The sequence below is a fragment of the Lichenostomus cassidix genome, chromosome 2, assembly GCF_008360975.1.
Source record: "Lichenostomus cassidix isolate B80296 chromosome 2, HeHo_3.0, whole genome shotgun sequence".
Classification (NCBI taxonomy): domain Eukaryota; kingdom Metazoa; phylum Chordata; class Aves; order Passeriformes; family Meliphagidae; genus Lichenostomus; species Lichenostomus cassidix.
This window is the reverse complement of record NC_139482.1, coordinates 106,474,336-106,498,482: the sequence shown is the minus strand read 5'-3', so window position 1 is coordinate 106,498,482 and position 24,147 is coordinate 106,474,336. Positions and strand designations below refer to the sequence as shown.

The window sequence follows — 24,147 nt, the reverse complement described above, 5'->3', positions numbered from 1 at the left end:
TGATGCTCAACTAGAGGACTGTGCAGAAGCAGTGGATTCCATCCAGGTAGGCAAACTCCTGCCTTGTCCTAAACACCAGAGCTGAATGACCCAGCACCCAGGGCCGTGTTCCCCCAGCCCCTTCTGAATTCCTGACAACCCTTGTGACAAGCTCCAGTTTACCTGGCATGCTAGAACATCTCAGGATTTATCTCCTACAAACATAGCCACTGTTTCCATACTTTGTGAAGGCTACAAATAACATGGGGATGGTGTTGAGGCAGACTATGTTGCTTTCTTCCTTTTGTCTTCAAAAAATGATGTGATTAACGACCGCGAGAGAGGGAAAAGGGTCCTTACAAAAGGAAAGAGAAAATCTCAAGGCTGTGACCATAACAATTTTTTAGTATATATAACTGTCACTTCCTTTCCTCTGTCTCCTCATAGAGAACTTCCCTCCCTCTTTAAGTATGTCAGCACAAATGGGTGAGACCTATTGCTGGGTTTCTCTCAGCTGTCAAGTGTAAGCCACCTCCAGTCCAGCACATCTCTGTTATCATGGCACTGAGGCTGCACTAATAAGCCTGCCTGAGAGTATGGTACTGTCAGCCACCATCTGTGCACACATATCTGTCTTGACCTTGTCGTGTAGAAATTCATTCTGTCTCAGGGTTTGGTTTTTTTCCTCTCAAATTCCTTCCAGAAACCACAGTTGCCACAAAATCTCACAATACTGCTCATTTCCAAAGGTTTGTAAATTTGAAGTGGCCTGTATAATTTGCATTAAAGAAACAGCATTCTGAGATATAAGGTGTAGGAGCAGGACAGGTTTATCTGGGCATTTCAGCACACAGAGAGGCAAATCAATACTCAGTGGGTTGTAAATACATGTCAATAGGATATTAAATGCTAAAGGTTTCATTTTCTTGAGGTAGTAACTTGGATGTAAAAACTGGACATGGGCAGAGTAGGATCTGTTTATTGAATTATCACATTCTTGATAAAAGCAGATGCACACAGAGACAGATTTTTAAGTTGTAGGAATGATAATTCCAGGTCTATGGGTGGGCAGTTTCCCAGTTGTGCCTGCTGCTGGTCATGGGTACAGCTACAGGTTTTGGGAGGAGATTTCCTAGTGAGACACTTGGTAGGGGGGGAAGTAGGCAGGCGTTTACAGCATCTGGTTTTTTCAAGGAAGTTATGGTGTTACCCCTATAATGCAAGCTATACTCCTATACCCCTATACTCCAAGCCATAGACACAAGCCGTCACCTTTGCTATGACTTCTGCTATACTTTTGAAAAAAGAAAAAAAATGTAAAACAGAAAAGGGACAGACGAAAAACCTCTAATGAGAAGGGGAAATGTTAATTGTGGCTGGAGGTGATGATGCACAATAATAAATCGCTGCTTTGCTATTGTATCTCTGATCAAAGTACTCTCAGGCTGCAGCAGAGCAAAAGCTCAGCTCCAAGGGAGGATGATATTTCTCGAAATCCTCGTGATCCCTGCAGGTCCTCCTGAATAGCAGAGAAAACACAAACAGTGAACCAAAGTTAGATAAAAATTTTCTATGTCTCAGACTTGCTGCCAACAAGGCTCCTCTTTCTCCCTGTATCTTTTTGTCTGTCTCCAACCTAGTGGCTGCAGTTGGTCCAGGACAATGCACTGTCTCTGTGTACAGAAACTCGCCTAGTGGAAACACACTAACCAAGTAGAATCTGGCCCACGATTTATTTTCTGCCTCTCTTTATTTAAAAGTGATGCTAAGAGTGACATTTTCAGCTTAATCTGATGTATGTTAGATTACTGAATCTGCAAGTTAGCAGGCAAAACCTTTTAAGTGGGCCAGGCACTTCTCTGGGAGTTACAAAGCCCACCTCTACAAAAGCAGGATGGCCATAAGGGATACTCCTAAGTGTTGCTGAATAACCCAGTTCTTAGGAAGCCATGCCTAACAACCTTTTAGTATAAAAATATATCCCTAAACATAATTGGAAGCAGCAGAGGCTACTTTGCCAAACTCACACCTTTCTGAGCAAGACATGGAGAAAAAGAGGGAATATTTTGGTACATTTTGAGAGATTCTTTCCAGCATTTTCAGTTTTACTTTCTGTGCCGCTCCTGGCCCCCAAGCACCAAGGCATTTCTTTAATTTACCAAAGAAAAACAAGCTCTACCCACTGACACATTTAGCTAAAATCTGCTCTCTGTGTTGTCTTGGTTGCAGAAACAGGCACAGGCTGAATGAGAAGCTGGGAACTTGTTATGTAAAATCTACAGCAAGTGAGCTTTTCTAGTGCTATTATGCTTTGACCCCTTATTTTGGCGCAGTAACAAAACCACTGAGACTGGACAGTTATAGGGTTTCACAGACTTTTTTTTTTCCTTTTCCCTTTTTGGCGTCATCACAAAACCCAAGTGAATCAATGGTGTGCCCAAACTTCTGAAATAGTCTAAGACTTTCAGTATCTTCTACACACAAAGAAACAGTAGGGAAAGATTTGTCTTTTATTTATTCATTACTTAATCAGGGCAGACTGCTGTCTAAAAATACCTTGCTCAGGATCACGATAGAAATCTCTCACACATTTTTCCAATTGCCTGGGCTGCACTGTGATCCCTATTGTCTTACAGTTACTTTGTTTTCTGTATGTGGCTTAAATTCTCCATTTTCCCCAATAAATTACACTTGCCTGTAACTCAGGTGATTATTTTCCTCTCTGAGACTTTGTTCTGCTTCAGCATCATATCTTGAATAAAAAATAAAAGTAATAAATAACTAAATAGCTAAATAAATGAAACTGAAATAGGAGGGAAGGGAAGGGAAGGGAAGGGAAGGGAAGGGAAGGGAAGGGAAGGGAAGGGAAGGGAAGGGAAGGGAAGGGAAGGGGAGGGAAGGGAAGGGAAGGGAAGGGAAGGGAAGGGAAGGGAAGGGAAGGGAAGGGAAGGGAAGGGAAGGGAAGGGAAGGGAAGGGAAGGGAAGGGAAGGGAAGGGAAGGGAAGGGAAGGAAAGGGAAGGGAAGGGAAGGGAAGGGAAGGGAAGGGAAGGGAAGGGAAGGGAAGGGAAGGGAAGGGAAGGGAAGGGAAGGGAAGGGAAGGGAAGGGGAAAAAATAGCTTTTTCGGCTACAGACTACAGGGACTTTATATGCATTTGATACCTCCTCATGATTTTGGCAACTTGGAAGTATCTACAATTTCTCAGGTATATAGTCAACTTTTTGAGCCAATGCCCATGGGATCAGGGTGACCTTTTAAGAATGAGTTACAAATTTCTGACGTTGCACAGCAAAAATTGCTTTGTAACACTGCATGGAAGTGCCCCTCTGTGCCTTTTGTACTAAATAGGTTTGGTTTGGAAAGCAAAACTAATTTTCGAAGAAACCATTCTGCAAATTCCACCCTGCAGGACTGAGGCCCGGGCTGGGTGGTTTTCCATCCCCTCACACACCCCAAGAACCAGCCAAGCCCCAGCGGGAGCACCGCGGATAAAGGTGCCGGTGAGGCGTGTAGCTGAAAAGAATCCCTTTCACTGGAGTGTTGGTTCTGCCGCGCTGCTGGTAACACAAATGTGCTCATGTCAGCCAAGTGTGCAGGGTGACACTGAAATTCAGATAGGTATGGGACATGTTAGGCTTATACAAAAGGGGGCACATGAAACTGTAAACCCCTCAGAAATTTCCCCTTTCTCTGAATGTATTCTTATAAAGGTATGTCTACTTTTAACAGGGATCAGATTATTTTGACCTGGACAGGTCTCATAGAATCATAGAATGATTTGGGTTGGAAGGCAACATTGAAGATCTTCTAGTTCCAACCCCCTGCTTTGGAGTTCCAACCCACCTCGTCTCCTTTATAGTCACTAATTCAGTACTATACCTGCCTGCAGAAAAATAGTTTTCTCCACAAAACTCATTAAATCCACTCTAAACAGCAACTTATAGCAAGTCTATCTATCCAAAACATGAATGCAAGAAAAGAGATGACTGAGTTTAAAAAGGTAAGCCATGAAGAATTGTCTCAGATTAGTTATTCTATATTAAGTGTGCAAAAATGTTAAAAAAAAAAAATTATCCCCAAGGTCTTCTGGAATGAATGTATTTTTGAGTTGTTTTTAGTTAAGGGATTGAATAACTCCAATTGCCATTTCCAAGTTTGAAACCTTTCTCCTAGTCCAGTAAAAATGCAGCACCTGTATCACTAGTTATTAGGCTTGATGTGCTGGGATTTTTTCAAGATGTAAATAAAACAATCTGTCAGAAATAAAGTTACTGTTCTATAAAGGATTTTGAGAAAAACATGCTATCAGCCTTTCTTTAGAAGCTCATGGACAAAAGAGCTTGGACCTGTAAATATTCATAGCCAGACCTTCCTTTTTTTGGTTAGTTCAATGAAAGATGTACTACTGCATAGGAAAAGGATCAACATCTTCACATCTGTGCCCTGAGGTTTTAGCTTTTAGAAGGTATTAGTGTTGAGAGGGAAGATAACCCCTGTAAAATATATAGTGTTAAGACAACAGTTACTACAGTAATGTACAAAGATAACCTGAATTATCTGAAGCAAAATTGTCTTCCTCAGAATGTGCTGCATAAGCCCATCCATGGCACATATTTCCATTAGATATATAAATTCCATTAATATGATGATATGCATGTATTATACATATTTTCTTTATATTAATATACAAAAAATAGCTGGGACAAAGAAAAAATTCCTAGCATTTGGCCACATGTCAAATATACTACACCACTGAGGCCCAGCCTTGCTGAAGAAAAACAGAAAAAAAAGAAAGAAAATGAACAACAACACAAGACAAATTTAATTTTTAAAATTACACAGTGGCTGACAGAGGTAGCTGTACAGAGCATTGTGTTTCAGTGTTTCTAGAGCCTTTGCTGCTACACTGAGTTATATTTGTTTAGAGCATTGCCACTGTACCATTGTAGCCATGGAACAGTAAATGGGTTCAGACCTGGTTGAGAGATCTCTGAAAGTAATTAATACACTAATCATGGCAGCTGTTGGGGGATCTGAAGGGACCACTGTGAGGCCTCATGTGCTTTAGGGTTTTCCTCAGCAGGTAAGTCTGGAAGCAAATATAGAATCACTGCCAGTATAGTCTGAACATGACTTAAATCAGTAGATTGGGAAAAAGATGGCCAAATAGAGCAGACTCAATTGTGCTCTAGTGTGATGCCTGTCAGACAGAATGTTTGCAAAATTGCATGTCTCAGAGTGAAACAAGACTTATCTACAGAATGACGGCTACATCCCCAGAAGGTCTCAGGAGTTACTGTGGAAGAGCAAGAAAGAAGGTTTCCTCAACACAACACTGTGGCAAGAATGACTAATTCAATTCCCAGGTGTGCCAAAAGAAATGCCTTTACTTCAGAATATGCCTTCTGGGAGACCAACATTAAAAATGCATTTTAAAAAGCATGTTGAAAAAGTGGCGAAGGCACAAACAAGAGCTGAAAAAAAAATGAAAGTTCATGAATTTTCTTTAGAGGGAAAGACTGAGAGCTCAGTTGCTTAGCTTATCAAAAGCATGATGAAGAGATGAATTGCTCACATTATATAAGTATCCTCATGGGGAGACAGTAGAAGTACAAGAGGCTTTTTAATCTGGCAGATAACAGCATAATAAGAAGCAGCATATGGCTGATGAATTCATACAAACTCAGTTTAGAGACAAAGACCATTTCTGGTGATGAAAATTATCAGTTTTGGGAATAAGCTACCAAGGGAATGGGTGGATTTTCTTTCCCACGAGTTTTCAAATCTAAGCAAGGATGCTTTTTGCAAAATATATTTAACCAAATGTAAGTTACTGAACTCATGAAATGTGTCTTGAGGTGAAGTGTAATGGTCTACAATATACGAAGTTAAATAGAAAGTGTTATTGTCTAGTCTTGAACTCCACAGTTCTTTGACCAAGCTTCATTTCTGCAGGAAACTGAAGTGGTGGTGAGGGAAGAGGTTTTTGAGCTGAGAAGCTTAAAAACAGCAGAAGGACTGTGAGAACAACACAGATTCATCACGAAAGCATGGCTGGATGTTACAGAGTGTACAAAAGTGGTGCTTACCAAGTACTAAATTTTCTGTGGCTGATAAGATCTGTGAGTGCTTCACTGAATTTCAGTGTCTCACCTGGCAAAGTTGGATAAATCTCTGTGGTCCCACTGGCTAAAGCTACACAGTCCCAGCACGCAGACCACCAGTATTGTGGTTTTTCCCCCCCGGTGCATTCAGAGCATACCACGTCCTGCTCTGTGCTGCTGCTGCATGTCACTGCCCCCCTCCACAAGAGACCTTACTTCTCCATTTCCAGTTCACCTGGGACTGTTCCCCTAACTTTCTTGTGCCCCCTTGAGTGCTCAGGGCAGCTTCCCTGCCCCTTCCCTCCAGTTCATCAAATCCTGCCTGACTGTGCCACTGATGCAGCTTTTTGTCACTGACATTGCAGTAGTTTGTGGCAGGAGGAGAGAAAAAGGTTTTTGGTTTGTTTTTTTTTTTTCCTCCCAGCAAAGGGTCTGTCAATGCCATGTTCAAATTAAACTGTTTCTAAAGATGAAAAGCCTCCAGGTGGTTCCTGTACTACCTAGTTGTTAATTTTGCTTTTCCAGCAGTAATTGAAGCCCATTGAGGTGGGGGAGAGGGCAAAGAAAAAGCAGTCAATCCAAATTGTCTTGTGAGGGAGGTAATAGAGCAGGGTTAAGGAAGCTCAGCAGTCATTTAAGTGCACAGCTTCTTGTAAATCCTTTCTGAAAAGCCTGAATGAATCCCCCAAATGAATGGCCATTTTGTCCCTTTTAGTTCTCCTTCTCTAGCACAGAACTCAATGTGCAGCTTGTGGACAGACAGATTCCACAATAAATAGAGAAGGAGAGTAAAACTAAACCCACTGGAGCTTGGCCAGCAGCAATGTCAAATCTCTTGACTGATTTCCCAGGGAATTCTTGCTCTAAATGTCAGGAGAACACAGCCCTGCAGCCAAACCTGGACCAGACTGATACCAAGGCGTGACAAAATGAATGACCTAAGTAACAAGATTACACCGCAGGAAAATTAAAACTTCAGAAATGTGCAAAGATCACATTTCAGTAAGCGGTGTTTTATGTAAGATCCTTTTAGTAGACAAAGCTTAACCCAAACTTATAAATTGGTGAGGGGAAGGGGATTTATTAGTGGCAACAGAGTGAAACTTTTCATCACTCAGAAAAAAAAAGCCACTCAGAAAAAAAAAAATAGTTTCTGCAAATGATTTCTGAAAAGGCTCACAGCCTGCTCTCAAACGCTCTTGCCGACAGGAGCCAAGGAAGGAATTTGGTCTCCTAGGAGTCCGCACCACTTTGAAAACAGCAACTAAGTCCTCCATCACTCAGGCACTTCTATAAATCCTCTTGGAGTCTGCCCTGACAGGGACAGCAAGTGTCCCTTTTGCTGTGGTTACCTGAAGCCACTCATGCCCGTGGGACTGGCAAGAGCCTAAACAGGCTTGGGATTTCTGATCCTCCATCAGCTGTAATTGAAACTGGCTGGTGGGTTCAAGATCTGTTGAAAAGGGCAGGAACACCCAGAACAACGAGAGGGGAAGAGAGAGAGAGAAAGTAGAGGCATGTTAACCTCCTTGTTTTTGGAAACTAAAAGCCTGAAGAGATGCTGAGAGGAGTCAAGCAAGTTGAGGTGCTTAACAACAGCAACACAAGGAAGGATAGAGTCTAGATCCACTGGGTACAAGTGGAAAAGGACTAAGACTGAGAAAACACACAGTGCTTCGAAATCATGTTCTTTCCTTTAGGTTTTGGTCCTTTTTTAAATCTGCTTCAGTCTTGTCTGATAAACCCCACAGTCTGACAGAATTGCCCAGGATGGGTATCTATGTGATTTGCCATAGCAGTGAAGGGACTCTTCCCACACTACTACTCAGCGAGGTGACAGAATCTAATGCTGGGAGTTTTTCTGCCCCTCTCCCTCATATTGTTTTAGCTGGAATTACTGTTTGCACATTCCTCTCTGCCTTTGGCAGGGTGCCCTCTCCTCCATAACCGACCAAACTGAAATCCCAGATCCAGCACGCTTCAACTGTCTGGGAAGTTCCTGTTCAGAATGGGGATGTCTTACATGTTGCAGAATCTTCTCGCCATGGCTTAAGTTCCTACAGAGATCTTTAATTCATGATGCCCTAGAAATTACAGTAGAAACTCAGACTTAATGTTCAGTGAAGGAGAAGCAGAGGCACAGCAAGATTCCTTTGCACATTGCCCCCCCTCGACACAGATTGAGTTTTAACACCATCCTTAAATTTTTCATAATACTCTTTTGTAAGTTATTTCCTTAACTCTGTTGAGCGCAACAGCAGGAAGAGTATTTCACTGTTGGACAGATATCCAAAATTAATTAACCCAGGTTTTATAAAGACAAAAATATATAAGAAAAAAATAAAACTATGAGCAAACAAACAACAACAAAAAGAAAACAAAAAACCAAAGGAAAAAAAAAAAAAAAGGAGCCTATATGGTCCCAACTCCCAACACACATAAAAGTATCCATGGACAAACTGGGGCAGCTTTTCTCTGATTTTCAGTGCTATCTCAAGGGATGTCATCCTTGCCTTCTGTGCTTTCAACAGAACATAGTCTGTTTGTTTGATCAGAGCTGGCACAATGCAGTTCGCTCCAGGTTTGTGCCTGAAGCATTGCCTTGCTCTGTTTTATGTGGCCACAACCTTTGTCTAATCCTCCAGAAGATCTCTCACAATAAGAATGGTAGCAGTGACAGAAGCTATTAATGTTCTGGCTTCTCTGTGTGGCACTGATCTGCTCTGCAGATCAAAAAGAGCAGATATATGCTATCTGCCAGAAAAGAAAAAGCAATTACTGGTTTTGCTAAATGAATTTTGTTTGTGAACAAATAAACATGCCAAAGCAGCAGAGTCTGCAAGGTGCCGAAGAACAAGTGAGTTTTTTTCTGAAATCACTGTAGCAGGTTCTGAAGGGCTGAGATTGAAAAGCCAAACACAGCAAATGAAAGAGCAGAGATGTGAAAAGATGACTGTACACAACCACCACTAAGCTCAAGACATAAGCAAATGAAATAAAGCTTGAAAACAAGAAAAGCAAGCATCAAGCCTGTAGTTTCTCTTTTGCCATCAAATTGTGAGTGTCCCTTGATATCCTTTATGACATGGATTTAGAGAAGGAGCAGGCAAAATTGAGAGAAACATTTGTGTGTTATCACAACCTGTATTTGCCATAAACTCTGATTGGTAAGCATCTAATATATGGACACAACTTTTTTATTGCTGTGTCTACAAATTTGTCTAGGGCATCCTTAATTGATAGTGTTATACATTATACTTGCTTTTAACTGTTGTAAATTATTATGTATAATATCCCAGCAGAAGCTCAGGGACGACTTTCTGTTCATGGTTTCCCAGAGTAGTTCTTCAGGTCTGACACTGTTTACTTATGGTTAGAAGGATTATCTGGTACAATGTGTCTTGTACAGGCTGGCTGATTATGCCAAACTGATTTTCACTGTTGCTGCATGGATGCATAGCTTTATCTGTAGTGTAACCTCCTTTAACCTCACGTAACTTGAACATGTTCCTTAGAAAGTTTTCTATATAACTTACACACAGACTCTTCTACTGCATGAAGAGGTCTAAGCTGGATTTTCTATATACTTTGTTCCATTCTCATCCATGTCTTCTTCAAGTAACAGTTTCTATGCATTCTCTATTGAAATAGTTGTGCCTGGGGCCTTAGGCAACTGTGTGTTTTTTCTTATTACATGAAGAGCTGTTTTTCATTGGATTGTTTTCATGCTGTAGAGGCACTGAGTAAAGACCATGTGAATATCCTCAACAGACACCATCATGGTCTAATTTAACCACTATTTTCCAGTGGCCTCCATTTGGCATTCCACACTAGGCAAAATTTCATTGAATTTAGCAACTTCAACAAACAAAACCCAATATATGAATTCTATAAAGGTATTAGAAAGCATCCAAAGGAGGGCTTCAAAAATGGTGATAGGTCTACAGGGGAAGCCAGGTGCAGAGTGGCTGGGGTCATTTGGCTTGTTCAGCCTGAAGAAAACGAGACTGAGGGGAGACCTCATTACAACCTAGACTGTCTTCATGAGGGGAAGCAGAAAGGCAGGTACTGATCTCTTCCCTATGGTGACCAACGATAGGACCCAAGGGAACAGCATGAAGCTGTGTTAGGGAAGGTTTGGGTTATATATTAGGAAAAGTTCTTCAGCCAGAGGATGGTTTGGCAGTGGAACAGGCTCACCAGGGAAGTGGTCACAGCATCAGAGCTCAAGATGTGTTTGGTCAATGCTCTTGGGCACATGGCGTGATTCTTGGAGCTGTCTTGTGCAGAGCCAGGAGCTGGACTCGATCCTAGTGGGTCCTTTCCAACTCGGGATATTCTATGATTCTATGATTTTGTAACCAGTAGAGTTCCAGTAAGGTACTAACAGGCATCTTAGATGGATAAAGCTCCCTGCCTGCGGAGCAGCTAGGGCTTTCTCTCCCTTCAACACAGTGAGCGGCAGAGAAGAAACTGAGAAGCCTGTGAGTCGTTCCCATTGCCGGGCAGCCGCAGGAGCACAGCACGCTCGCTCCGGCCCTGGCCGCCCGTGTTCGCCCGGCAGCCGCGACCCCCCTGGCTCGCTGCAGAGGCACATGACCGCAGCCGACCCGCAGCCCGAGCTGCGCCCGCCGTTCCTCGAGTGCCGCCCGCCCGCCCGGCGCACCAGGTAGGGCAGCGCGCCGCACTCGGGAGCCGTCCCGCCCCCGCCCCGGCCCCGCTCCGGCCCCGCTCCCGTTCCCGGCGCCCGCCCCGGGCCCGCCGCTCACCCGCGCCCGCCGGGGAGGCATGAGCGACGGAGCGGCCGCTCCGCGCCGCGGGTGAGTGCGCGGCTCTCCGCGGGGCGCGGAGCGACGGAGGGAGGGAAGGAGGGAAGGAGGGCAGGCGGCAGGCAGGACAGAGGCGGGCGGGGACAGCCCCCCCAGACCAAAGATGACTGTACGGGAAAGCTTCGGCGAGGGGGTGCGCGGCCGCGGGAGGGACTGTCGTGCCCCGGCAGGAGAGCGCAGCCAGGTGTGGCGCTCCGGGTTGCTGCCTTTCTGCTGCGTTTTGCACCGAGGGATGGCAGCCAGACAGCGGCTCTTCTTCCCGGGGGCACTACCGGAGCCTATCGGTCGCTCTGGGGCTTTAACAACAGAGATGCGAAAGTTGCAGGGAGAAGCAAACTCCCTCTTTCTTTCCGATGTTAAAACTTTGTTCTGTTGTCCGCTTGCGGTCCCGCGATGCAGAGTGCAGAAAGCCCAGGTCCCGCACAGCTAAAAAAGTTGCGGTACTGAGCTCCCGAGGCTCCCCAACTCCTGTAGATATCCACGCCAGTCGCTCATTTAACATCGTTTTGGAAAATGAGGCAAGATGGTCACAAGCAAGCCCTGCGACAGTGCATTTGTTTTGCAACCGTGGCCTGTCGCCCTCCTCCATCAAAGTTTGCCGGCAGGTGCCTGACTGATGTCCATTTGAGCTCCAGCCGGCCGTGCCAGCTCAGGTCGGGCAGTGTGGGAGTTTGCTGGGGAGATGCCACTGTAAATAGCCACTGCAGGCACGGAACTTGTGTGTGACAGCAGTGCCGTGTGGGGTGGCTGGCCGCAAGCCTGCATCCACAGGATGTGTGCTCTGCTCCTTGAAATAGTATTAGTTAGAAAACGAAGAATTTTTAAAATACTGTTTGACTTTTGTACCAAGGCCTTTGTTATGATTTATATTGTTATGGCTTTGAAGCCATGATCATGCCTGAAGCCCTGCTGGCAACATGATCTGCAAAACCCACCTTGCATCCTATCAGACACAATTTACTGTGTAATCTTGTAGTCCAGACCAGAGAATTTCAAGTGTGGCCACGTGAAATTAATGTGTGACCATAACATGAAAGTGTCTTTCTGTTGTATTTTGGATTTATCTAAGGAAACCATGAACAACAGCTACTCCAAAAAAAAAACGTTTTGCAACTATGATGGCAAATCTTAGCTGCTGAGAAGTGCCAATTTAGTTACAGATCTGTCACAGCCATCACTCTGTCTCATCTGCAGCCTTTAAATTTAACCACATGCTGAACAAATAGTGGATGTTTGAGATGGTTTTGATTTCTAAGTTGCTGATTGCCTTTGGATTTAAGTGAAAGCCTGGACTCAGGGCTCAAACACAGTATTAAGCTTTTATTAACACTTATAAGGGGTTTTGCTGTAGGGAGGAAAGGTGTGCAGTGTGAAAGAAAAATTTGGCCCTGACAGCTGGGCATTTTGCTTGGTTTTGAAGTCATAGAAAAACATACTGCTTAAAAAACCATATAGATGAAAAATGGATGTTTATATCATTAACTGTCAGTATGGCTGACAGAGGAGTTCTATATAGCATGATCTATAAAAACAAAAATTTATGTTGGTGGGCCATTTTCTGTATTTGAAGCTTTTGGCAGCATTTTTGCATTTTCCGAGCTGCAAATAATATTGACTGAATTGACTGAACGTAGTCTCAGCTGGAGAAACAGTATGAAACAGTCCTTCATAAGTGGTAGCCTCCTTCTAGTCAGGCCAGCCAGCAGTCCAGTAGAAGGTGTGATCTTCCACATCCTCATGCACATACACTCCTCTTAAGGTGATTTTCCAAGATGTTCCACAACTAGTGAGAAGCCAAGTGCATGATTTTAATGCCAAATACACCTTTTTCTGTCCACTGTCCGGGATGAAGGTGTGTAATTAATTTGCTGATCTCACTGTTCTCTGAGTACAGACAGACAGTCAGGCACACTTGAACAAAGACATCAGGAGTCACCATGCTTCATAAACCTACTTTCCCCCCATCATACCCTTGGTGGTTGGAAATATTTCAAAACTCTTGAATATAACACCAGGGCTTGCATTTTGGTCAGGGAAATCCAGGTTGCATCCCAGCTGAGCTGAGGGATAAAAGAGTAGAAATGAGTGCTGCTTCCCTTGGTTTCTCTGCCATGGGCTTCACATGTCATTCCTATGTTCACCTGGAACATGCCCATAGAACTGGGAAAATTAGCTTTTCTCAGTATGGATATAGCACCTATATCTTACTCAGGTCAGTGAGATAAATAATTAGTGAGGAAGACGTAAGGGTGTAAGAGGTAAGCCTTTGAGTTTCAGTGTGAATCTGGGCATAGGGTTCAAAGGTAAGAAAAACCAACTACCTGTGAGCTGCAGCTTTGAGGGAGGTGATGATTTTGGGTTCAATTTGCACAAAAAATCTAGTCTAGATGGTTGGTCATTAACAGACTGTTAATATGAGATCTTACAGAAACATCATTTGTCTTGAGTTCAACCTAAAATCAGAAGATTTGGGGTATGACTTTATTCTCTTTTGAGGTTCTGGCTTCACTTCTCTAGTAGAAAAGGTCTCATTCATGTGTCTCAGATCACTTCACAAGCACTTTACAAGAGCCATTTTTAGGAGAGAATGTAATTCTTGTTTCATCTGAGACTCTAGAGAACTGAGATAGAGCTCAAAAGGCCTATCCAAAATACAGAGTAAATTAGCATAGGAAATGAGTCAGGGAAACAACTTATTTGCTCCAGTCACAGGATTAAATTGCTTTTCCCTAATTCACTGGAACTGTTAAGAAATTCATGGGCCATTCCTCTTGCAATGACTTGAAAAGGGCAGACATGCCTTTTATGCTTCTTTCTGATGTAACTGGTATTAAATATGCATTGTAGCTCAGCTACCTTAGATAACTGAGCATAAATTCATCCATCTTCCACTTGAAATTCTGTTCCCAAATGTAGCAGCTGAATATTCCTTCTTTTGTTTTCTACATTTTGGATGGGTTGGATGTTTCTTACTTTTGTTTTTAGAGAAGAATCTTTTTAGCATTCCTTAGAAACTAATTAAAATGCTTCCCTTTTGGCTTATTCTCCTAATTTATTAATACCACAAATAACTTTTCGTTGGTGACCCACTTTCATAGGTATCTGAACATCTAGCAAAATTGTAACTCATCAGGAAGGCAGTGTAGGCTAATAAATAACATCTCCAGACAGGAAGAAAAGCCGAGACACTTCTTTCCTTGCCATGCAGGGTTTTAACTCCACACATACAGGAAATATTGCTCTATTCCACAGCTCAATCAGCACCATTAGCCCAAAAGAAAGCACTTTATTGATTACACAATTGATTTAAAGGTCAGAATGTAGGATTGCATCTATTCTCCTGCCTGAATTCAATTTTCACCCAACATACACAGTGAAGAAACTGCTCTTTGCATAAATATAAATTGAAATATTGGTCTATGTGAGTGTTCAAGCAAATAAACTATCTCCTCTAGCTCCAAGGGCAACTTCCCAACACTACGCTGTCGTCAAAACCATTAGGCTTCGACTAAGATACTGCTTTTTATTGGATTATCTTACCTGCTTTGTGAAAAGTACAGATTTGCATAGTAAAAGAGGATACTCACTGATTTAATGAACATGATGATCAACAGGCCACTGGAAGTGGTAGAGCTACACAGCCTCTAAATCAGAGGCTGGCTAGCATAGAAGAGTACACTTATTTCCATAATCATTTCAAATTGCACAGACCTTGCTTTTTGGGAGCTGAAACTATACAGAGTTATCACAAGGAGTGATTAATTACCCTCTGTCCTGCAGACATTCCAACACTGGGCTTGTTTTAAGGACAGTCTGCTCTAAGTGTAGTCTGTGGTTGTCCCATCCCAAGGATATTCAGTGTTGCCTCCTTCTCTCCGAAGTCTGCTGAAGAGCAAACCCTAACAGGAGAGCATAAGGTTTATTTGGTGACTTCTTATGAAGATTTGCTTTCCTTTTCAGTAAGTGTGGACGTCTCTGTAAGTGTGAGAAAATTATGGTGGCCTTTAAAGGAGTCTGGACTCAGCCCTTCTGGAAAGCTGTTTCGGCAGAGTTTTTGGCCATGCTCATTTTTGTCCTCCTCAGCCTCGGCTCCACGATCAACTGGGGTGGAGCAGAGAAGCCCCTGCCTGTAGACATGGTCCTTATCTCCCTCTGCTTTGGACTCAGCATTGCAACCATGGTGCAGTGCTTTGGACACATCAGCGGAGGCCACATCAACCCTGCAGTGACCGTGGCGATGGTCTGCACCAGGAAGATCAGCCTTGCCAAGTCTGTCTTCTACATTCTTGCCCAGTGCCTGGGAGCCATCGTGGGTGCTGGCATCCTTTACCTTGTCACACCTCCCAGCGTGGTGGGAGGCCTGGGAGTCACTGCGGTAATCACTTCTCCTCTGCCTCTTGAACTAGATTAGCTTAGACCCTGAGAAAATAGAATCTCTGCCACACAGAAAGAGGAGAGCTCAAGTACAGATTCTAACAGCTTGCTGATTTATTTACAACATCCAGACAGGGCTTAAAGCTCTCCTCAGGATGGGTTTATGCATTGTAATAGCTATAGCTGTTCTTTTTATAGAAGCGCTCTTTCCTAGAACTTCCCCAAATCTGATGACAGCAGGTAATGCTAATTTACATACAAAATTTAAATAATATATGCGTGAAATGCCATTTTTATATGGTCTGGGGAGGGGGGAAATTAATTCTGTGCTATTATGATGGGGATTGAAAAAACATCAATTTAAAATGACATACTTTTGAAATAGATTGTGGCTTAGATTTCAGCTTTGTTCTAAGCTAATAAGGAATGCCATCAGTTAGCCCTGTTGCAGGACTTATTAAAAATGCACTTGAGCCGCACACTGCTTAATTTTTAATTGAAATTTAAATTAATTAAGTCAGGGCTAATTAATGAATTTATAATTGAATAGTAAATTACAGTGCTCCCAAGGAAAAAAAAATGGTGAAAGGGAAGTGCAGCATTTGCAAATCCCAGTGTAAAAATAAACTATACTTCTGTAGTCTAACTTTGAAGTTCCAGTTGGATGTTGCTGTCAAGCCTTCTGTTCTCAGTCCAGCAGTGATCTTCTATGGCTCTCAAAATAAAAAAACATTTTAACATTAAAAAAAAAAGGGAAAAGAGTGAAAGGGGCGGGGGGGTCTGTATCTCTAAAAGTTCATTGTTGTTCTTCATTTTGTAGTACTTAGAAATACCATTCATTGAAATACAGTTTATGTATGTGGTGGCTTCCTGATTTACAGAATCACCTTTTCTTCATTGCTGTTGTTTCTTTCCCCTCTTCCAGGTACACAGAGATCTTTCTGCTGGACATGGACTCCTGGTGGAGTTGATAATTACATTCCAGCTGGTTTTTACTATTTTTGCTAGCTGTGATTCAAAACGAAGTGATGTCACTGGTTCAGTAGCTTTAGCAATTGGATTTTCTGTTGCAATTGGACATTTATTTGCTGTAAGTTAACGGTTTCTCTTTAAAAAATAGATCCCTTTACCCTTTATGACTACTTCAGAAGTAAATGGAGACTTTTGTGACCTTTAGAGTAGTTACAGCTATATAGCTGTATTCTTTATGGATCTGTGCGAAAGCCCTTTGGAGTCTTAGGAGTGTCCCCTTGGGTAGAGTGTTGCACCAGAACTTTTCTGGCTGTTCTTGTGATGACTTAGTTAATTTTGTGGTAAGACTCAGGAGAGTGATGATATCTGCTGTAAAGAGGAGCAGCCATACAAACCCAGGGTGTCCCATAGAAATCGAATCCCTACCTTTCAGATTTTAATAACAGGCAATGTTTTCTCTCTGCTTCAGATCAATTACACCGGCGCCAGTATGAACCCAGCTCGATCATTCGGACCTGCTGTCATTATGGGCAGATGGGAAAACCAATGGGTAACTCTCCTTTCATGCTTACTTCACCAGAGTTGCAAATGGTGATCAGGATTTTTCAGACATCATTTGCTTCTAGTTATCTCTCCTGGTACATCCCATAGAGACCATGACAAGGGAAGAATGGCACTGACCAGCCCCAAGCTTAGGCATCATCATGCTCCTCAGCTGGGACTGCAGTGCAGCATGCAGCATGTTGGAATAGCATCTTACTATTCAGGGGGCATTTTGAGGAGGTAGTAGCTGGGGTAGAAAGGAAGTCATACGAAAAGTTCAAAACCAAAAAATATAAAAGCAACCCAGTGAGACTGAAAGAATTGAACTGCTGGAAAGAAAAATCCTCCAAGGCAGATTGCAAACCCGCTGGTCATGCTGGTGAGGAGTTATGGAAGTAATTCTGTCGACTTCACGTTTCACCTGGTTCTGCAGCAAACTGGGACAGATGTTTAAAATGAGAGCAGGGACCCTCTGTGATCTGCTTCCTGGGGGAGAACCTGCCTCGGCAAATGCCTGCAGTGAGAGATGAAGAGGTTGCAGTCTGGTATTTGCAGACCAGGCCAGATGTTACCTACTTCAGTTTGAAAGTGTCAGCTTAACCAGGAGCAGTTGCACAGAAAACAATGTTATAAACAGGCTGTGAATGATGCAGTAAATTTCTACAGCATCTCACAGTCCAGCTTGTACAGAAATTTCAGATTTTATAAGGGAGAGATGGATCACAGCTTAGCCTCACCTAATTACAGACAGGGAAATCACTTCTAGGGACACTTTCAGTGCTAACTGGAAGAGCTGCATATTACAGTGCATATACGGATTTTCTTGATTTTTAACGTATGAAGCCCACATTTGCTCCCACTGCAGCTAATAATAGAAATAGCATTGTCTTCAGGCCCTAAGGCTTCAATTCTGCAAACACGATACCATGTGTAACTTTGTTCCCAAGAGTTATCCTATTGAGGCAGATTTACCCAGTTATCAGTGAATGGCTTGTTCATATGAAAAACTGCTGTAGTTTTTCACAAGATTAATTATCCATACTCTGAGCAAGCCTGTAATTTATAACTAAAGCTATAAACAATAAACAAATGTACCATGGAGAAACTTGCAGGAGAAGCTTAGTCACTGTTCTGGCCACTTGGAAAGACAGCCTTTTCTCCTCCTGCAGAGCAGTGACATTGTTATACCATTGACAGGAGCCTGTGGGCTTTGACACCTGCTAGTGTTACAGAACTACTGCATGTCATGATGAAATAGATAGGTACCTACAAAGTTGTGTTATGTCCATTGTATTTGCTTATTCAAATTGAATTGTCAGACTGCCTGTTGTAGTTGACTGCCTGTTCTGCAGGATTACAAAGCAAATTTAAAAAAATTTGGAAACGTTTGTCTGAAATAACAAAGAAGAGCTGTTTGTGTATATACTAAGGAAGGATTTTGTTTCCTTGAAAGCTCGTTGCCATCTTGGTTCGAAATGCAGAAAGAAATATACTTTGTGTGCTTCGTTTGTGTCTTTTTGCCAACAGTCCATATATGTGGTCTACAGCTTGCAGTGAGTGATAGAAAGTTTAGAGGGTCCCTGTAAAAAGATAGACCAATAAAACTTGACAGAATTATTTCACTTTGAAGACGGGGGCCTGCTTGTCAATCTTCTTACCACTGCTAATTTAAAAGCTTAATGCCTGGGGTTTTTTCCACCTCTTTTTTTGCAGGTGTATTGGGTGGGACCAATAATTGGAGCAGTCCTTGCCGGTGCTCTGTATGAATACGTCTATTGCCCAGACGTTGAACTCAAGCGCCGCTTCAAAGATGTCTTTGGCAAGGCTAGCCAGCCTTCCAAGGGGAAGTACATCGAGGTGGATGACAACAGGAGCCATGTAGAGACCGATGACCTGATCCTGAAGCCTGGCATAGTTCATGTGATTGATATCGACAGGGGTGAGGACAAGAAGGGAAGAGATCCATCCAGCGAGGTGTTGTCTTCTGTATGACTAGCAAGAAGCACTGAAAGCAGAGAGCAGCCTGCTAGCACGTCCACAGATATCCTTCCACCCATTAAAGAAACAGATCTCCTCTAGACTGAGCATCTTCCACTTCTTGAAAGGTGTAGTGTGGGCAGCTGCATGGAGTGGTGTCACCAAACCATACGCCTGCTCAGTTGGAAGATTAGGACTTTGCTATAATTAGGATTCCCCATCTATTATTCCAAATTTAGACTTATTCCTAGTATTCTCCTTTCCTTCTTTCTGGAGCAACCCCAAAGTCAGAAAAAGATCTGAAAGCATTCTCCTTTAATAAATCAGTCAATAAAGATATTAAGATAGAGATGTGTAACATTCAGATTGACAGTTAAGACATATCAGGAAATGCCTATAGACATGAAGACCTACTTATCAGATTGTTCTTCTGACACTTAATTGGCTGTTGTCAGCTCCAATTAAAACATCTTACCCATTAAGCATTCTCTGTGAGGTTCAGGGACAGCACCAGTACTATTTAAGAGTTTTATCCACAGTCAAGCAAAGGAGTATTGTTTCCACTCATGTACATCACTATTGCCTTGAAAACTACCTCTGAAAAAATGATACTTTAACAGGCTTTTAAAAAAAAATTCTATCAACCCATCAAATTTCACTCATGTGATTTGCCATATAAATACATTACCATCATCCCCAAGAGTAAATATTCTGAAATGGAATGTTGAAGTGTACGGTAATAAGGCTGCAAAGCAGTTGATTGTACTTCACGCTCCCTCTTGTCATTGTCTATCTGGTGAAACATTCTCCTGGGGTTTGACTATTGACCATTTAGTGTTAGCAGACTCTCAAGGTCATGCAAAGAATATAAAGGCTTTCCTGTTACTTAATAACTCAAATAAGAGATATCAGAACAAAAGAAGGCATATCTGTTTTCAGTGCACTTGTTTGAATACGCATTTCTGTGCTAATTTATGTAAACTAAAGGTTTAAATTACTTACCTATTTTCTTACAAGATGGTTGGAGATAGGGTTTTTTAATTTATTAGTAATGTAGAGGGGTTTTAACTTTTAACTTTATTGAGACACTGATTGGGAAATATTTTTTTATAACAGATGATAAAAATATGACTGCTTCTGGCTTTTTGTTGTAACTGATGCCTAACTATCTGAACAGGTTCCATGCTTGTTCCAGTGTTCATATAGTCATAAATTACATCTCTGGCAAAGGTTTCTTTATCTGTTGTTAGAAAGAGATTCAAGTCCTTGCAGGGTATCTTAAGGGGAAAAGGACATGAAATATGTTCAGTAAACAGTCTTTCCCCTATAGAAGTATTTTGCCAGACATAAGCACCCCAGCAGAACATTTCTGTAAAGCTGTTACTGACTTACTGCTTTTGTTTCTGATCAGTGGCTTTGAGTTTTACAATATGCAGCTGCAGAGCAGTCAGGAGCATGGTATTATTACTGTAATTATATAGTTTTTATTTTTAAATTGAAAAGCTACCCCTGCCTATTTAGCAATAAGACAGGGAAAAAAGTATTAGTCCTGACTGTGGGCTGTATTGGCCTCATCTGTTCTTTGACATACTCTACATGCAATCTTTATTACAGGGAATTAGATGTTTCTAATGAGATAATAAACCACTACAACCCTCAAATCTGTGCACTATGATCCAAGGGCAATTCTAGTATCCCAGCTTGCAGCACTGTATAGTCCCAGCACGTCCTTTTTCAAGTTTCACATTCTTCTTGTCTTAAACCCTGTTAGTGTGGCGCAAGTTCCCTGCGCTGAGCATGAGGTTCATGACTCCTTCATGCATTTGCAGTTGGACCATGATCTCTCCCGTACTCCACCCAAGAACAGCACACAGGGGCACAGGATGGGGCTTTCTTGTGTGACCCAGGGACAGCCCCACTCCTGGCACACTCCCAGTCACGTACCTGCTGCAGTATCCCAGCAGCAGCTGCCTGGTGAGTCTGGTGAAACAGCTGATACCTGTCCTTGGCTGTGCCTCCACACTGTGACAGCATCACGGGTCAAGGGCATGAGCGTGGCTGGGGACCTGCAGTGGATGATGTCAAATTGCAGATAAGAGCTCCTTCCCACAGCAAGGACTAAGTCTCCCAAGGAAGGGCAACACAGGTGTGGTTTTAGACCTCTGCTCAGATGGATAAATACCATGATAAAGAGATTCGATGAGCAAGAGCAAAGCTTGTTGGGGGATTTGTCTAAGCATTTCATTTGGCTTTTTTTTATAGTTCCAATTATGTATTTATCAAAGGGACACTTCAGTTAAACCTTTTGCATGGCTTAAAAAGGTAAAGTGTAATACATACAGAATCGGTGGATTTTTAAGCAAAAGTTTGCATTTTTTGTATTTAAAGACACTCCTTAATTTGTGAATTTTGCATGGTACTGTGTTATTTAAATAAGAAGCTGTGATTTGTTTTATGCTTAAGGGTCCTTTACACAAATGGCTTGATGTCTGTTTCCTCACCCAGCCTGATTCTGCTGCTGAGGTGAGCATAATGTGAGCATAGCACCAGACAGTCTGTTAGGAGGATCTTTTTCCTGAAACACTCTGTATTAATGAAGTGTGGCAAACACTCAGAGCCAGTCCCAGAACCAGCAGAACGCCTCTGTCAGAGAATATTGAAGATAAGATCCTGAGACTTTTGAAAAGATCTGGAAAAAGAAGGGAAACTAAAGTAGAGAGCACCAGACAGTAAAGGATGATGCCATGCCATTAAACATTAGCGGGAAAGCAGTGTGTGGTAGGTCTTCTCCTGATCCCACAGATGGAGAGTCATGGAGGAGTTTGTCACTGACTACAGTGGAAATGATCCTGAGCTTTTTTGGGGCCTGATGGCTTCTTTCAAGCACTTTACTGTATTTTTTCTTAAATTAGAGGCTTTCAGCAAGGTACTTAATTTTGGAAGAAGATGCATTCAGCTTGAGTTTTATGACCCACCCTAAAGTAAATCCTTAGGGGTGGCTGTAATCACAGGTGGTTCTGTCCTGCTGCAAGAGACCACCATTCACGTAAGGGAACATCAGTCTTCAGCATCTATTAGGACTTGATTTAGCCCAGGGATATGTGCTCCTCTAAGCTGTTTTGCAATGGTATCATCACTGTACAATAGTTTGTTAAATTGGTTAAATTATAGACCGCCATGACCTTTTCATGGATTCTAAATGCTTTTGCTTTATTATTTTAAAATATGTACTTTGATACTATGAGTGAGATTTGTGTTCTAAAGCTCTTCAACTTGATATTGCACCTCATAACATAATTGATGTCCTCTTACAACATTTCTTGGGTTTGGTGGGAAATGTTTTTTTGTTTATGATGGCAGATGGATATCACAAGAACTCTGACAAGTCTGTCATCATTTTGGGGCCCCAAAAAATTGGATGAGTCTCACTCCTCCATGCAGGCATGATTGTTTTCAATGCTATATTTGCACTTTAACAATCATATTCATAATATTAAATCACTGGGTTTCAGAAAAGAAAGCATGGAAGCTAAGGGTGATTCCATTGAAGTACACAAATACCTTTTAGGTTGTGTGTACTCTGAGGAGTTTATCACCCAAATTCTAACTATTCTCAGGAAAAAAAAAATAAAAAGAAACGCTGCAGCATTCGAGCTGTCATCATAACCCTCCTATTGAAGCATTCCACCTTTCAGTGGCACTAGGAGTGAGATTCATCTCATGCAGAGTTTAGGCTTGTCATGTGTATTTGCATATCAGCTTTTCCAAATGTGCTTTATTTCTGATTATTAGTAATTGCTGCAGTATGTGCTTTGAAAGTTAGATGGCCATCTACCTTTCTAGTGCTTGATGGCAGAGCAGTTGCTGCTGTGCTCTGAAACATCGTATCTGCCGTCTGTGTAACACATTCAGGATATTATACACCATCCAATATTTTTAATTAAAATATGTGAGAATTTACATTGTGAGTCGTTCTCTTCAAGGTGAGAGGTGACAACACCATGCACAGTTTTTTTGTATCTCAGTTCAGCCTGTGTGTATCTCAGTTTCTCAAGGACTTTCTAAATAGACAGTGTGTAAATACAGAATGAGGTATTTGCTACCCACTTATATGATCTAAGTCATACTGTTGCAGTCTGAAATTTAGGACAAATGAGGTAAAGCAAACTGTGTACATGGATTTTTCTACAAGACTGCTTATTGTTTAAATGCTTAGTCACCATGATACCAGAACTAATATAATAGCACTTAAAATATCCATATGTAATATTTGGAATAATCTACTGAAAAATACACTATAAAATAATACATGATTATCTGATTCCCACATGTATTCTACTGTATCTCACACTCCTGTTGCAAATAAACATGTCAAAAAAATAATAAAGGCATCTTGTGATCACTGGAAACATTTAATGATCCTAAAGCTCAGGAATGAAATATAACGAAAAATCCCAAATCTAACCAATAAAACATTTCTAAGAGGAAACCAGAAGTGTGTGCAACAGAGAATGAATGATTTACTGTGGAAAAATATTCATCAGAGAAGAGAAGTGCTTGTGCAAGAGATTTACTGTCTTTAAGGAACTGAGCTAAACCAATTAAAGCAAAAATTATGCTGGTATGCTGGCATGGTTTAAGCCCAGCTGGCAACTGAGCACCACACAGCCACTTGCTCACCTACCCCACTCCTAGCCCAGTGGAATGGGGAGGAGAATCAAAAGTAAAACTTATAGGTTGAGATAAGAGCAGTTTATTTAAAAAAAAACAAACGAAACATCAGTGTGTTGTCGACATTATTCTACTAAATCCAAAAACACAGCACTGTACCAACAACTGAGAGGAATTTAACTCTATCCCAGCAGAAATCAGGACATATATGTACATAACTGATTTTGCCAGATGGTTTAAAAACTCATAGGACTAGTGCAGAGCTAAGGTTTTGAAAAGTGATAGAAATTATACTGTCACTTCACTTTACTTTCACTAAAACACAGCTTGTGAGACCAAGCTCCCATGAGGAGCCTCAGCAATGGAAATCAGATCCTGTGGCTTTTATGTTTCTAGTTGTCTAGCTCTTTGTTTGGCATACAAAGTTTACCTCCTATGACATTAATGGAGACAAATTAGGATGCTGAAAATTACTAATATGAGAAGACATCACCTTGGATAGCATCTAATCAGTAGGAATGGCTCATGCCTGAAATTCACCCCTTGGAGTGCTTCATCTCTTGCCTTCAGCATCTTCATACCCAAGCTCTAGAGGCACCATCCAACAGTGTGTCTTGTGTGTTGCACAGAATTTACTACACACATGATTTGTGCCTCACTGAAACAGGCTGCCAAGGGAATTTAGGCAGAACTAGTAA

At 41.9% G+C, this 24,147-nt stretch overlaps 1 protein-coding gene and 1 long non-coding RNA gene across 3 annotated transcripts; one reads left to right on the top strand and one right to left on the bottom strand.

Annotated features, from left to right (window-relative positions):
- Positions 1-1,229: 1,229 nt before the first annotated feature.
- LOC146441929 (uncharacterized) lies at positions 1,230-10,949 on the bottom strand. The gene is made up of 3 exons (XR_014850083.1): positions 10,853-10,949; positions 2,675-2,731; positions 1,230-1,498 (listed from the first exon to the last, which is right to left on the bottom strand). It is a non-coding gene; the product is annotated as an uncharacterized LOC146441929 (long non-coding RNA).
- On the top strand, positions 10,277-23,165 carry AQP4 (aquaporin 4). 2 transcript variants are annotated; one of them, XM_085052727.1, is made up of 5 exons: positions 10,277-10,752; positions 14,873-15,287; positions 16,212-16,376; positions 16,728-16,808; positions 18,515-23,165. In XM_085052727.1, exons 1-5 carry the CDS (start codon positions 10,679-10,681, stop codon positions 18,791-18,793), a joined length of 1,014 nt encoding a protein of 337 aa, XP_084908853.1. In that variant the 5' UTR covers positions 10,277-10,678; the 3' UTR covers positions 18,794-23,165. The 2 variants fall into 2 exon arrangements, with proteins under 2 accessions (XP_084908853.1, XP_084908854.1); XM_085052728.1 differs by lacking the exon at positions 10,277-10,752 and adding an exon at positions 10,772-10,903.
- Positions 23,166-24,147: the final 982 nt, after the last annotated feature.

Bases quoted from the DNA above. Each gene is read 5' to 3' on its own strand.
- AQP4 (XM_085052727.1), top strand. From the start codon at position 10,679: ATGACCGCAGCCGACCCGCAGCCCGAGCTGCGCCCGCCGTTCCTCGAG. The intron at 15,288-16,211 runs GTAATCACTTCT...CCCCTCTTCCAG, and splicing joins GAGGCCTGGGAGTCACTGCG to GTACACAGAGATCTTTCTGC. The intron at 16,377-16,727 runs GTAAGTTAACGG...TCTCTGCTTCAG, and splicing joins CAATTGGACATTTATTTGCT to ATCAATTACACCGGCGCCAG.